The sequence below is a fragment of the Eptesicus fuscus genome, chromosome 6 (genome assembly GCF_027574615.1).
Source record: "Eptesicus fuscus isolate TK198812 chromosome 6, DD_ASM_mEF_20220401, whole genome shotgun sequence".
Taxonomy (NCBI): Eukaryota; Metazoa; Chordata; class Mammalia; order Chiroptera; family Vespertilionidae; genus Eptesicus; species Eptesicus fuscus.
In genome coordinates, this window is record NC_072478.1 from 76,305,663 (window position 1) to 76,319,281 (window position 13,619).

General features: G+C 42.6%; 1 protein-coding gene across 1 annotated transcript in view; it reads right to left on the minus strand.

The window, feature by feature from the left end:
- Positions 1 to 13,619, minus strand: part of TRPC7 (transient receptor potential cation channel subfamily C member 7) — a 141,605-nt gene that overhangs the window by 44,496 nt on the left and 83,490 nt on the right. Inside the window, exon 4 of the mRNA XM_054716742.1 lies at positions 12,243 to 12,407. Within this exon, the coding sequence (XP_054572717.1) occupies positions 12,243 to 12,407 (165 nt within the window). The remainder of the gene's footprint in view (positions 1 to 12,242; positions 12,408 to 13,619) is intronic.

The window sequence follows — 13,619 nt, forward strand, 5'->3', positions numbered from 1 at the left end:
TAGTTCATACTGAATTCAATTTTTCTTAGAGGATTTAGTGTGAAAGTAGAAAGGAGTGGAACACACTCGGCTATCATCATGTTACACTTTTACGGCACAGCTCCCCATGCACATGGATGTGAATTTTATGCCCTTCAAATCTGGGGAAAAGTAATGTGTGTCAGTAGCATTCAGGATTAAAAAACACACACAGAAGTATTTAGATATATGCTGTGTTGCTCTTTTGTCCATTTTCTTGAATTTTATGTTTAGATTGTTTTCTGATAAATTTATTTAAAGTGTACATTTCTTCTAGGTCCTGCTTTAGCTGTGTTTCTGTAAATTTTTGACTGTAGCCTTTTCTTTGATTTTCAGTTATTAAATATTTTATAAATTCCTTTTTATTTAATTTTTAAAAATATATATTTTATTGATTTTTTACAGAGAGGAAGGGAGAGGGATAGAGAGTTAGAAACATCGGTGAGAGAGAAACATTGATCAGCTGCCTCCTGCACACCCCCTACTGGGGATGTGCCCGCAACCAAGGTACATGCCCTTGACTGGAATCGAACCTGGGACCTTTCAGTCCGCAGGCCGACGCTCTATCCACTGAGCCAACCAGGTCAGGGCTTTTTTATTTCATTTTTAATTCTGAGATTTTTTAGTTGCCAGACATATAAGACTGTTTTCTGCTTTAAAAATTCTAATTTTATTGCAGCATGTTTACAGATCATAGCTGCTATGATATTACACTGAGATTTTCCTTGTGGCCTAGCACATGATTAACTTCTGCAATTGTTCCATGTGAGCCTGAAATGATCCAAAAGATGCCCTGCTAAGGAGCAAATGTTGGTCACATCTTTATTCCTTGCAGGCCATCCAAAGGCCACTTAGATGTCTGAGGACTAAACTGGGGGTAGAACAGTGAGTCTTTGCTGACCTCCATCAATGACTCACTTGATTCTCTTCCAGGCCACTGCCATCACCCTCATCTAAGCACCAAAGCTTACCTAGCACCCAAGGGTACTGATTGATAAGACAAGATCAAAGAGGAAAACCTTTTCTGAAGCTCAGTTCCTTCTCAGGGCAGATGTTCACTTATAGCCAGTGACCTGTTAATTGAGGTCCACATCCTGCCTCATTCAGGAGTTCTAGAGTGAAATGTAACCCATGAGGCAGAGTGTTGGTTTGGTAGCAGATCAACTACAGGGTTTCTCCAAGTAAAATTTTCCTCATTATGACTGCTCAGCACAATATTTATAAATTAGATGGCTTGATAATGTGCTTAAGTATGGTAATCATCTACTTTCATTATGCTAGTTATTTGTGTAACATGATTTATTAAGATTCTCATGTCATAGAACCCACCTATTTACCTATTGAAAAATTTTATAAAGGTAGTTTTTATCTTTTTTAAAAAACTGCATTTCAAGTCCAGACATTGGGAAACCCTGCTTGTGCTAGAGAACACTTGTTTGGATTTGCGTGCATCACAACTTGGCATATGGCATCAGAATAACCTCAGAAATGGAAAAAGATAACTGGAAAACCACTGGGTCCACAAATATCTGAGAATTGGCTTTTCTTTGTAATGTTTAACTTTATTATTTATAAAACAGAGATGGTGGATTATTTTTGGCCATAAGAAAATGTGCTAAATTCAGAATGCAGAGATTAATATAAAGACAAATATTTCTCCTAAATTCAGTAAAACATGAAATTAAATCTCATTTTGATTTATATGATTTCAAGTAGCAGGCTTGAAATTTTCAATACTTTAGGTGACTGTGTTGACATATTGGAGTCCTGTTTCCCAAATAAGACACTGGGACACTAGGTGTATCCAGGAGACATCCTTAAGTAGTCAACACATTGCTTCTTGTCACTGTGTCCTTGCTGGTGTAGTGGTGAGAGAGAAGATGGAGAATGACTGCAGGATGGAGAGTGGGTTGTGGGGAGAGGGAAGGTTGAGGAGAGGATAAGGGACACCAGCTCATGTGTGTCCCAGCGAGGCCCCAGAAATATCAGAAAAAAGATTGGAAACATAGAGGTAGATATAGCTCTAAAAGGATTGATGGCTAAGTTTCCCCCATACTTTACAGTGGTTTCTTAAAAAAAAAATAAAAAAAAAATATATATATATATATAGATATATATATAGATATTGATTTCAGAGAGGGAGAGATAAAAACATCAATGATTAGAGAGAGAATCATTGGGCCTCTTGCATGCCCCACACTGGGGATAGAGCCTGCAACCCGGGCATGTGCCTTGAGAGGGAATTGAACCATGACCTCCTGGTTCATAGGTCGACGCTCAACCACTGAGCCATGCCAGTTGGACTACCAGTGATTTCTATGTAGCATGTCTAGTAACTACCTGGGTGAAGAGGTGGGGATGAATATCTTTCCATCTTCTCACCTGGGTGACCTACCTGATTGCAGGAATATGCATGCAGCTGTACCTAAGCTAGCCTTGAGATTCCCTGGGAGAGCTGGTTTGAGGAACTTGTTACTTTGTTACTTCCTTTGATTGTTATTTTCTGACAGAAGTCACATCTGTAAAATTACTGTATCTACAGCCAACCATAAGAAAAAACCCTGATAAGGCCTGCTATGATTTGGAAGATTATCTTGTGCTCAGTTCCCACTTTATCTAGGCTGTAAGGAAGAAAAGTGAGGTTAGGCATTGATGCTCCTTTCCTAATTATCTTTTGGGTTTGAATGTGTCTTTTTACTGGTAAAACTGTGATAAAGATCAGATTAGATCAAATCATTTCAATAGTTTTCTTTCTTTTTGTGTGTGACATTTCTTCTTTATCTCTCAAAGGTAATTTTTGAAGCAAATTATATTTAGGAAAACCTCCTTCTTTCACAAGGCCCAGGTGATCCAAAAGAAAGGAGAAAAGTCAACTAATATATGCCAACGGCTCTGAGCTGGGGATCACTAGCTGGGTCAGGCAACAGCATAGGTGTCAAAAGAGATGGCAAAGCTTTGGGAGATGTAGGCCTTGGCCTGCTCTCCCTGGAGTGCAAAACTCATTAGTCTAACACATGAGCTCAGCAACTCTGTCATTACTTGGACCATACCAGGTAAGAACTTACCAGGAAATCCAAGCTTGTAATAGTTAAGTCTGGCTCACCCCAAACTTTCTGGGCACTATTCTTTTACTTTGGGAAGTGTATGAATTTGAGAGTAGCTAAGTACCACTCCTGAATTACCTCCAAATGAACTGCATTTAAGAGCCCTCAGGTTGGGCACCTGCTTCTACTGGTAAGCTCATCTCTGTGTTCCATGGCACCTGGCTCTTCACCCTAACCCCAAGTGTATGCACCTAACAGGGCCTAGTGGCCATATGCCTATAGAAAAGGCCAGGACTGCAGTAAAGCACACAGAGTGTTTCCAGCATATCTCCCCAGTCTGTGACATCAAGAATCCCTTTCACCAAGTGTCACCCTCACTCACCACCAGGTGCCAATGGCCTCAAGTAAGGGCTCAGTGTACAAGTTGGAAAGCTGAATGTAGAAAAACTTTAGATCAAGTATTTTTTTTTTTTTAATTTAATGAATCTTTATTGTTCAGATTACAATTGTTTCTCCTTTTTCCCCACATATCTCCCCACCACCCAGTTCCTACCCCCCCTCTTCCCTTACCTCCCCCCCCCCCCCGCTGTCCTTATCCATAGGTGTATGATTTTTGTCCAGTCTCTTCCCATACTCCCCACACAGACACCCCTTTCCCCCTGAGAATTATCAATCCACTCCCATTCTATGCCTCTGATTCTATTAAGTTCACCAGTTTATTCTGTTCCTCAGATTTTGAATTCACTTGATGTTTAGATTCACTTGTTGATATATATGTATTTGTTGTTCATAATTTTTATCTTTCTTCTTCTTTTTCCTCTTTTTAAAGAATGCCTTTCAGCATTTCATATAATGCTGGTTTGGTGGTGATGAACTCCTTTAGCTTTTTCTTATCTGTGAAGCTCTTTATCTGCCCTTCAATTCTGAATGATAACTTTGCTGGGTAGAGTAGTCTTGGTTGTAGGTTCCTGCTATTCATCACTTTGAATATTTCTTGCCACTCCCGTCTGGCCTGCATGGTTTCTGTTGAGAAATTAGCTGATAATCGTATGGGAGCTCCCTTGTAGGTAACTAACTGTTTTTCTCTTGCTGCTTGTAAGATTCTCTCTTTGTCTTTTGCTCTTGGCATTTTAATTATGATGTGTCTTGGTGTGGTCCTCTTTGGATCCCTTTTGTTTGGGGTTCTGTGCGCTTCCTGGACTCGTAAGTCTATTTCTTTCATCAGGTGGGGGAAGTTTTCGTTCATTATTTCTTCAAATAGGTTTTCAGCATCTTGCTCTCTCTCTTCTTCTGGTACCCCCATAATTCTGATGTTGGTTCGCTTGAAGTTGTCCCAGAGACTTCTTACACTATCTTCAACTTTCTGAATTCTCTTCACTTCATGCTTCTCTGGAGGAGTGTCCTTGGCCTCTTTGTATTCCAAATCTTTGAGTTGATTCTTGCAATCCTCTAGTCTGCTTTTGGGTCTCTGTATAATATTTTTTATCTCAGTCAGTGTATGTTTAATTTCTAGTTGGTCCTTTTTCATATCCTCAAGGGTCTCATTGAATTTATCGGCCTTTTCCATGAAATTCTTGAAAAACCTTATAACAGTGGTTTTGAACTCTATGTCCAGTCGCTTATTCTCCTCCATTTCTTTGGTTTGTGATCTGTTTCCTTGCCTTCTCATATTCTCTGCTTCCCTGAGTTGGTAGGGTAGTTTTGTCTACTAGGTGTCCTATTGGTTCAACGAGTCAGCCTCCCAGTTACTTGAGGTGGACACTCTTGGTGTACCCTTGTGTACTGTGTGTTCCCCAGCAGGAGCTACAGCAAGGGCTAGTTTTCTCCTCCTTTGCTTGGGCGGTTTTGGAGCAGTCTGACTGGAGCTGCAGTTGGTTAAGCTGCTCCAGAACAGGCCATTTATATGCAAAAGCCGCTGAGTGGAGCCGGGGCGGGTTTGTAGAATGTGCGGGTCGGGGCCTCAGGGCGGGGCCTCAGGGCTGGGCAGGGTCTCAGGGCGTCACTAGGTTGGGGCGTGGCCAACGGCGATGGCTGCCGTCAGCCGTCTCTGCCTTTCCAAGTTTCCAAGTCCCTGCGCCCGCGCTCCAGCGCAGTAAATAATGATTGCTGGGCGCACCACTGCAAAAAAGTCACTCTCACTTTCCGACCCGATGGCCGAGAGTCCAGCTTCTCCCCGTAGGTGTCTGGGTCCCCCGAGTGTCCCCAGAAACTGGATTTCAGAGTGATCGGGAGCTTGTCTTCCTGCGGGTTGAAGAAAAGCCGCGCACCCAGCCGCCCGCTGGCCCGATTCTCGTGCCTCCGTACCTCAGCTTTTCAGCGATTGTGCTCCTTTCTCTTCTCAGCTGTAAATCTTCCACTCAGCCAGCTTTCCCGTGGTTCTGGGTGGTAGACGTTTTTGTCTTTTATTTGTATTTTTGAAATTGTTGTGTGAGGCAGCAGATTAGTTGTTTAACTATGCCGCCATCTTGGTTCCCTAGATCAAGTATTTAAAAAGTAAATATCTTCAAGGCTGGAATGGTTCTCACATGTTAGAGAGATCCCAGTTAAATTAGTGGCAGTTTCTTTAGAACGCTCCCTCCAAAAATGTTATTCAAAATGTCTAACCTAGGGCTCAGTAATCTTCCTGTCTTTGGGATGGGGAGTGTTCCCTAGGAGTTTATAACCAGGGTCCTCTTACATTACCATGTGAATCCACCTGTCATCCTGGGGGCTGAAGAGGTGCTAAATAACAGTGGGATTTCAAAGGTAGGGCTTCCAGAGAAAGAAAAGGAAGGAGTAGTAGGTTTTTATTCCTCTCCTTTATTTAGCCCGGCCATCATGGCTCAGTGATTGAGCATTGACCTATGAACCAGGAGGTCATGCCTGGGTTGTTGGCTCAATTCCCAGTGTGGGGCATGCAGGAGGCAGCCAATCAGTGATTCTCTATCATCACTGATGTTTTTTTAATCTTTCTCTCCCTCTCCTTCCTCTCTCAAATCAATAAAATAAGGTCAGTTAGTCAGCAGCTAAGATGTTTGCATTCAGCATTGAAGGTTGTAATGCTACTGATGTAACTGGGTGGGGTTGGGAGGAAGGTTGGTATGGATGTGGGCATGTGTGTGTGTTGGCATGTGTGCAGTGGATAAGTAAGGTCAGGTTTCTGAAGCCAGAGAGCCTGGGCTTAAATCACAGCTCCATAGTTTTTGGCAAGTTACTTAATCTCTTTGTGTCTCAGTTTCTACATCTGTAAAAATGGGGATGAAATAGTACTTAATGCACAAGGTTGACATAAGGAATGAATTATTTTAATATGTGCAAAGCAGAACAGTTACTGGCACATAGGAAGCACTCAGGACGTGGCACTGGAAGGCCTGAGGCCGTTCCCCTAAGGGGAAACTTAAACTTGACTGACTTGATAAATTTATATGCTAGGGTTCACAAAGGAGACTTAAATAGTCCTTATGTATTTACATCACAAGCCTTTTTGGGGCACTATCTATGTGCAACATGTTTCTGAGCACTGGAGGTGATGGAGATGAAATAGGCTATACGAGTTGGTCCTTCCCTTCAGAGTTGTTGGTTTGCCAGTCAGAAGAGACAGGCTGAACACTATGGTAGGAAATAGATGAAGAGATGGGGAGAGAGTGTTGCAGGTGTCATACTGGGCTGGGTATGGAAGTGATCAATCTTCTGGCACTCTTAAATCCTATCCCACAGGGTAATGGTGATGGACTCTCCTTTTGGTTTTGAGGACAGAAGCTTTGGTAACAAAGGAGCAAAACTCTTATTTCCTGGCACAAATTTCCTCTCTGTGGCAATGCTTCAAAAATTGCATTATGGTTTTTTTTAACCCAGTGTAGCTTTGGTAGAGACAATGAGGGAGATACAGAGGCCTTTGGAGGCACTGTCCTCCCTGGTTGGCCCTGGACCACATGTTTCAAACTATTCTAGCTTTGGCAAAGCAGGGATCCTCAAAAGCTATAGAATCACCCATGACTTCGTGACTAGATTTTAAAAATTTTTTTACTGTTGAAAATATTATAGATGTCCTTCCTTTTCCCCACCCTTGACCCCAACACCCGGTTTCCACCCCACCCCAGGCCTTCATCACCCTATTGTCTGTGTTCATGGGCAATGCATATATGCATATAAGTTATTTAGTTAGTCTCTTCCCATCTCCCCCCAACCCCCACACACCACCACTAGATGTTTTTGTTTGGGATAGGGCTGAGGATTGGGGGCAACAACTAACACTTTCATCTTTCTGCAAGCAAGGGTAACGTGGCAGTAAGCATTGATAGATCACACTCTGCAAAGACATCACGTGGGAGTCTACAGTTGTTTACAGTTCTCCCTGCCTGAGTCCTGGGACTAATTTATAAAGACAACGGAACAGTGAAGGGTAACAGGTAACAAAGGAAGTCAGCTTCCCCTCTTGTACTTTTATAATTAGGATTTATATGGTTCTTCAACACTCGCATCATGCTGACTTCTGTCACAGTATAACTGCCATAGAGACACTGAGCCCTTGAAGATGGCTGTTATTATTTCAGTTGTCAGATTTTAACAGGCAAAGAACCTAAAATATGAATCAGAAGGGATATAATAGCAAAGGATGTAAAGTAGCCTAATCAGTTATCAAAGCCCTTTGGCATTGGGGCCCTTGTTGAGAGCTCTCTAGGAAAAGATCTACTTGAGAGCATTCATGTGAATAAGAACCCACTGGCCCCTCAGGGGCTTCCTGAACTCACCTATGTTGGTTTTATAATGATAAAATATTTAAAAAATCACTGATCTGTTTATTGACCCTGACAAACCTCTCCAGTGCTTCAGACCTGTAGTTATCACCATGTGTACACATTGGTGACTTAGTCATCCTCTTTTTTTTTTTTTTTTAAATATATATTTTATTGATTTTTTTACAGAGAGGAAGAGAGAGGGAATAGAGAGTCAGAAACATTGATGAGAGAGAAACATTGATCAGCTGCCTCTTGCACACCCCCTACTGGGGATGTGCCCGCAACCAAGGTACATGCCCTTGACCGGAATCGAACCTGGGACCCTTGAGTCCGCAGGCCGACGCTCTATCCACTGAGCCAAACTGGTTTTGGCTAGTCATCCTCTTCAACCACCAGATCAGTAAGCTGAACTCCTGTTGACACCTTTAATCTTATTATCTTATTTAACTGTCTTTCTTAGAGACCCTCAGAAACTTATGTAAAAGTAGAATTGACAGCCTTGGGAATTCAATTGGAAATAAATGATGAGGTGATTTTGGCAGGCCAATCAAGTAATTTTGGTGTCTCTAGATAATGACAGCAACTATTAGGAAGTAAATACACAATTAAGTTGGAAGCAGAAATCTCGATATTTATTAGACGATAGACAGTAGCTGGTTGATGAGGTTTAGCAGTGAGATTTTATGAATACATAATTTCTTTGAGGGAAGTGTAATAGGTTATTAAAACATGGACTTGCTGGAATGACACTGGCTTTTTCATAGAATTACTAGACAGATAACAAAGGCAGTGACCTCTTGGGAGGAGGGGTACTGGGTTATGAACAGAGTTATCCACTGTGCCACTCTTCTTGGGAGGACATTGTATTTGGGCATCAGGAACCTTTAAAGAGAGCTGGTTTCTTCACCTTCATAATCCCCAGTGATATAATCTCTCTGCCAAACTTGAACAGATCTTTCTAAATGTGAAAGGAAAGACTAAACATATAGTGACTATTTTATCTCTCCTTTGGCTGCATCGGAGCAAGTTTAAAAAGCTGTTTACTGAGGGACTCTTCCTTTGGAATAAGCATTGCTATAAAAAATTATCTCATGCCATACATAGGCTAGGACTTGTCACTCAGCTGTGGACACACCCTCCACTGCATTGAGCTCTGACTTGGAGCCCAGAAGGTGCACAGACACTATAATGGCTTAATGACCAGCTTTCTTTATCTTGAATGGAAGTTCCAGGAGTACCAAATGTCAATCAGACATGCATCACAACAGAGAGGAAGCCCCAACCATGGGGCCAAACCTTCTGGCAATCTTTTTTTCTAGAATGTTTCAGAAGACTGCTATACCTTGGACCCCCTATGTTCCATGGTAGCATCAGTCTCTTAGAGTTACTGAGCTACAAGAAAAGTCCAGAATCCCCACATCCAGCATGATTTTGGCTAAGGTTCTTCTTAGTCCTAGAAAGTTAGCCATTGGCGTATAATTTCTTTGTGAATATTTCCTCGGGCAGGCAGAAGCAAACCAATTTGATGGTGTTGGCTAGTCCTAGTTTCCTGGAAGCGGTCACATTTAGTTTTTCAGTAAAAGTGATGTTTGCAGTGTTTTCTCCACAAAGTGGTTGTTATTTTAATGATTGAATGTCCTAGAATAAGTTTGGGGCTCAGAGAGTGTGGAGGCAAGCATCCCCATCCAATTAGGCTCTGGGCAAAGTCAATAATAATTTGTAGAACAGACCAGATAATTCCAGTATGGAAACCTGTGCCTAAAATCAATGACCAGCTCTAATCCATCTTTAAATCTTACTCATTTTTTACACTCACTGTACTTTTTTCAGCTCATAATGAAGGACAGAAAAAAATTGCCTTTGCCTACATATATATGATTTGGGAAATTCAGATTTAGAAATCCATGTCATGGAAGACTGACATAGGAATAAAATCCTCAATAGTGATACGCTTGAATACCACAGATATTTGGTATGAGGACTTTATTTATTTTATTATTATCCTACATAATAAAAGCCTAATATGCTAAATGTTTGGTCATCTGGTCATCCGGTCATCTGGTCAGCCAATCAAAGCATAATATGCTAATGACATGCTAAGCCAGCTCAACCACTTGCTTTGATGTTCACTGACCACCAGGGGCTGAATGCAGGAGCTGCCCCTGATGGTCAGTGCGCTCCCACCAGGGGAGCACCGCTTAGCCAGAAACCAGGCTTACGGCTGGCAAGTGCAGCTGCAGTGACGGGAGCTTCTCCTGCCTCCGTGGCAGAGCTAAGGATGTCCAACTTAGGGGAACGGGCCTAAGCCATCAGTCGGACATTCCCCAAGGGCTCCCGGACTGGGAGAGGGCACAGACTAGGCTGAGGGACACCCCCCGTCCCCCGAGTGCACAAATTTTGTGCATTGGGCCTCTAGTTTTAAATATATTTTTATTGATTTCAAAGAGGAAGGGAGAGGGAGAGATAGAAACTTCAATGATGAGAACATTGATCAATTGCCTCCTGTGTGCCCCCCATTGGGAACTGAGCCCAAAACCCAGGCTTGTGCTCTTGACCAGAATTGAACCTGGGACCCCTCATTCCGTAGGCCAACACTCTTTCCACTGAGCCAAACCAGCCACGGTAGGATTTTTATTTTTAATGCCATTCTGCAGAGGAAGGAGTTTGAGTCCTAACCCTTCTCTGTGACACCCCTCCTAATCTAAGGCAGTCAGTTCCATGCCTGCCTGCTTAAGTGGCCTTATCAGCAGCCCTTAAGTCTTAGACCCACCATCCTGGCATAAGTTCCCTCTTGGTGGAGTTGAGAAGAGGATCCATTCACTGATGACACTTATTAACTGCATTAGATGATCATATTTGCTGTGGAACTAATCTCTTTTAGTCACATTTCTTTTACTGAATGTTGATTACTTAAGCTTAAGTCCTTTTTTTAAATATATCACTAAGTACATGCAGCTTTGGAACCTTTAATGACCATCAACCCATGACATTTATTTGCAAAATTTTACATGATTCAGTCTTAAAAGAGCTAACTCTTGTCTGAAGCTGGATGGCTGCTGGTGCTTTCTGTGACTGTGGATCAAATAACTGGGCTGTAGGGATGGCAGCTTGGGACCTGCAGGTTCCACTGATTTTGTTACCATTGGCCACCAGATACTTGTCCTTCCTTGTGAGAAAAGAACACAGTTTTATACCTTTTAAGCTCTTCTCTTTCCTTTGTCTTTTTCCTTTTTGTGACCTAATTAACTGCCCATGGGGGCCAGACCCAATCAAGGAAACTGGGATGATGTTGGCATGGATCTGCAGTGCCCCCGCAGGAGCTGCATTTGACTCTCAGTTAACTAGTTATTTCTCTTTTCTGAACCTACTTCATTAAGTGTATGTGTCCTAATGTAATTGAGGGAGTAAAATGAGATATTCCATGAAAAAGGCTTATGTAGCAAAGGGAAAGTATTCAATAAGTATTGGCTATTCCTCTTATTATAATTATAACTAGAGGCCTGTTGCATGAAGATTCATGCAATAGATCTTCCTTCCCCTGGCTGCTGGCACCCAGGACCCAGGCCTTCCCTCTGGCCGCCTTCCGCCTTCAGTGTTCGCTCCCACCTGAGTGCAGCTCCTTTAGCTCCCTCCACCCCCCCTCCCTCCCATAGCAAGTTTCCCACAACTTCGAGCCTGTGCATGCAAATTAACACGCCATCTTTGCTTGGGTTAATTTGCATACCCACACCTGATTGGCTGGTGGGCATCACAGAGGTATGGTCAATTTGCATATTTCTCTTTTATTAGTGTAGACTAGAAGCCTGATGCACGAAGATTCATGCTAGAATGGGCTTTCCTTTCCCTGGCTGCTGTCACTGCCTTTCCACTCTGGCCCAGCCACTTTCCACTCAGACCTCGAAGCCACCTCTTTCTGCTCCAGCCCGCCTTCCCAAGCTGCCCAGAGGCCCTGAGAGACCAGGGGTGGGGTAAAATGCCTGCGTTGTCGCCACCCCTGTCACTCAGCGCCTGTGTATGCAAATTAACCGCCATCTTTGTTGGGTTAATTTGCATATCACTCCTGTTTGGCTGGTGGTGTAGCAGAGATACCGTCAATTTACATGCTTGTCTATTATTAGGTAAGATTATTACTGTGGGTTTGGAGGACATATTGAGGATATTGTATAATTAGAAGAGGAAAAGTGCCTTTTCCACCTCTCTGATCTGTTATTGATCAGATTGTCTCACATGTTTAAAATTTCCCATTTTATTACTCCTCCCTCTTAAAAAAAAAGATGGTTGAAAGAAAACAGATCTTAACATTCCCTCTAATGTGGTTTTCTGTTTTTGCTAGGTATCTCAGATCTATTTTCTTTAAATGTGAAAAATGATCAGCTGCTTATTTGAACAAAGTGGACTTCAGTCTTGCTAAGGAGAGAGAGAAGAAATAACCGCGAAGACATGCACCTTAAACAATCTGTACCTTGCTGCACGGAGCAATCCAATAGGCTATGGCGAGAAAAGGGAGGCCTAGGGAGACTCCAAAGACAGCCAGGAATTTCACAGCAATAGACTGTTGTCGTAAGCCTGAGAGATTTTCATACCACATGGTAAGCAATTGCTGCTGACAGTTAGGATGAGCAACGAACTGTAAAAACAAAACAAAAACAAAAAACAAAATGCAAACAGGAAATGACATCAGTAGCACTTGAACAGTATACGACTTATGGGTAGCTTGGGGCTGAAATGTTCTATCTGGGGGTTTGCCTGTGTGTTAGAGCAGGAGCATCTGGGTCAGGTACCTGCTGGGTCCTTCTAATTTGGGGATGCTGGGGGGTCTTTGTACAGTGGCCAGAGCCCTTACAGGACTGGCTACATCAGTGCTTGGCAAACTGAAGGCTCAGAGAAGTCTCAGACAAAGAAAATGACAGCTGGCTTCTAGATAAATTATTATCTCCAATCCTGGGAGACTTATCTCTGGGCAGAGTTCATCTGGGAGTCACCATGAAAGAATGGATGGAGCATGAATGGGGTTTTGGAGTCCACATGGGTTTTAGTTTTGTTTTACCATTTACTAGCCTCGTGACATTGGTTTATCTACTTAACTTCTCTGAAACTCAGTATTGTCATCTGTAAAACAGAGTCTGTCATAATGTCTTATAGAATTAAATGAGATATTATAGAAAGCTTCCCCTCTCTATTGCTATGTAGTTTTAAAAAAAGTACTCGCAGTGTTTCTGGAGGACTTGTTGATACTCCTCAGTATTTCCCCACTGAATTTCAGTGGTGTTTGGCTTGGGTTAGTGGACTCTTTGTGGTATGCTGGAGCACTGACACATTGTATCCCCATGCAGTAGCTTCTAAAATCATCTCCCTCTCTTGGAATTGCCCAGTTTACATGGCTGACCTCTTGTGGCCATTTTGTATTGTTGATCTCAGCCCTCTGGATAGAGCTTATTGGACTAGGGGTACAGCCTTGACTTATACTGGGCCCATCAGGTTTTCTTACCAGGGTATTGGAAACTGATTGAAAGAGAAGGCAGTCTCTTTATTTCCAGGGGTGTTAACATGTAACCTTGGGAGATCTGGGCAGACATTTTCTACTGTGTGGACTAAATAGCAAAACATGCCAGTTTAAAAGGGGAAAAAAGGCCGAAACCGGTTTGGCTCAGTGGATAGAGCGTCGGCCTGTGGACTGAAGAGTCCTGGGTTCGATTCCGGTCAAGGGCATGTACCTTGGTTGCGGGCACATCCCCAGTAGGGGGTGTGCAAGAGGCAGCTGATCGATGTTTCTTTCTCATCGATGTTTCTAACTCTCTATCCCTCTCCCTTCCTCTCTGTAAAAACTCAATAAAATATA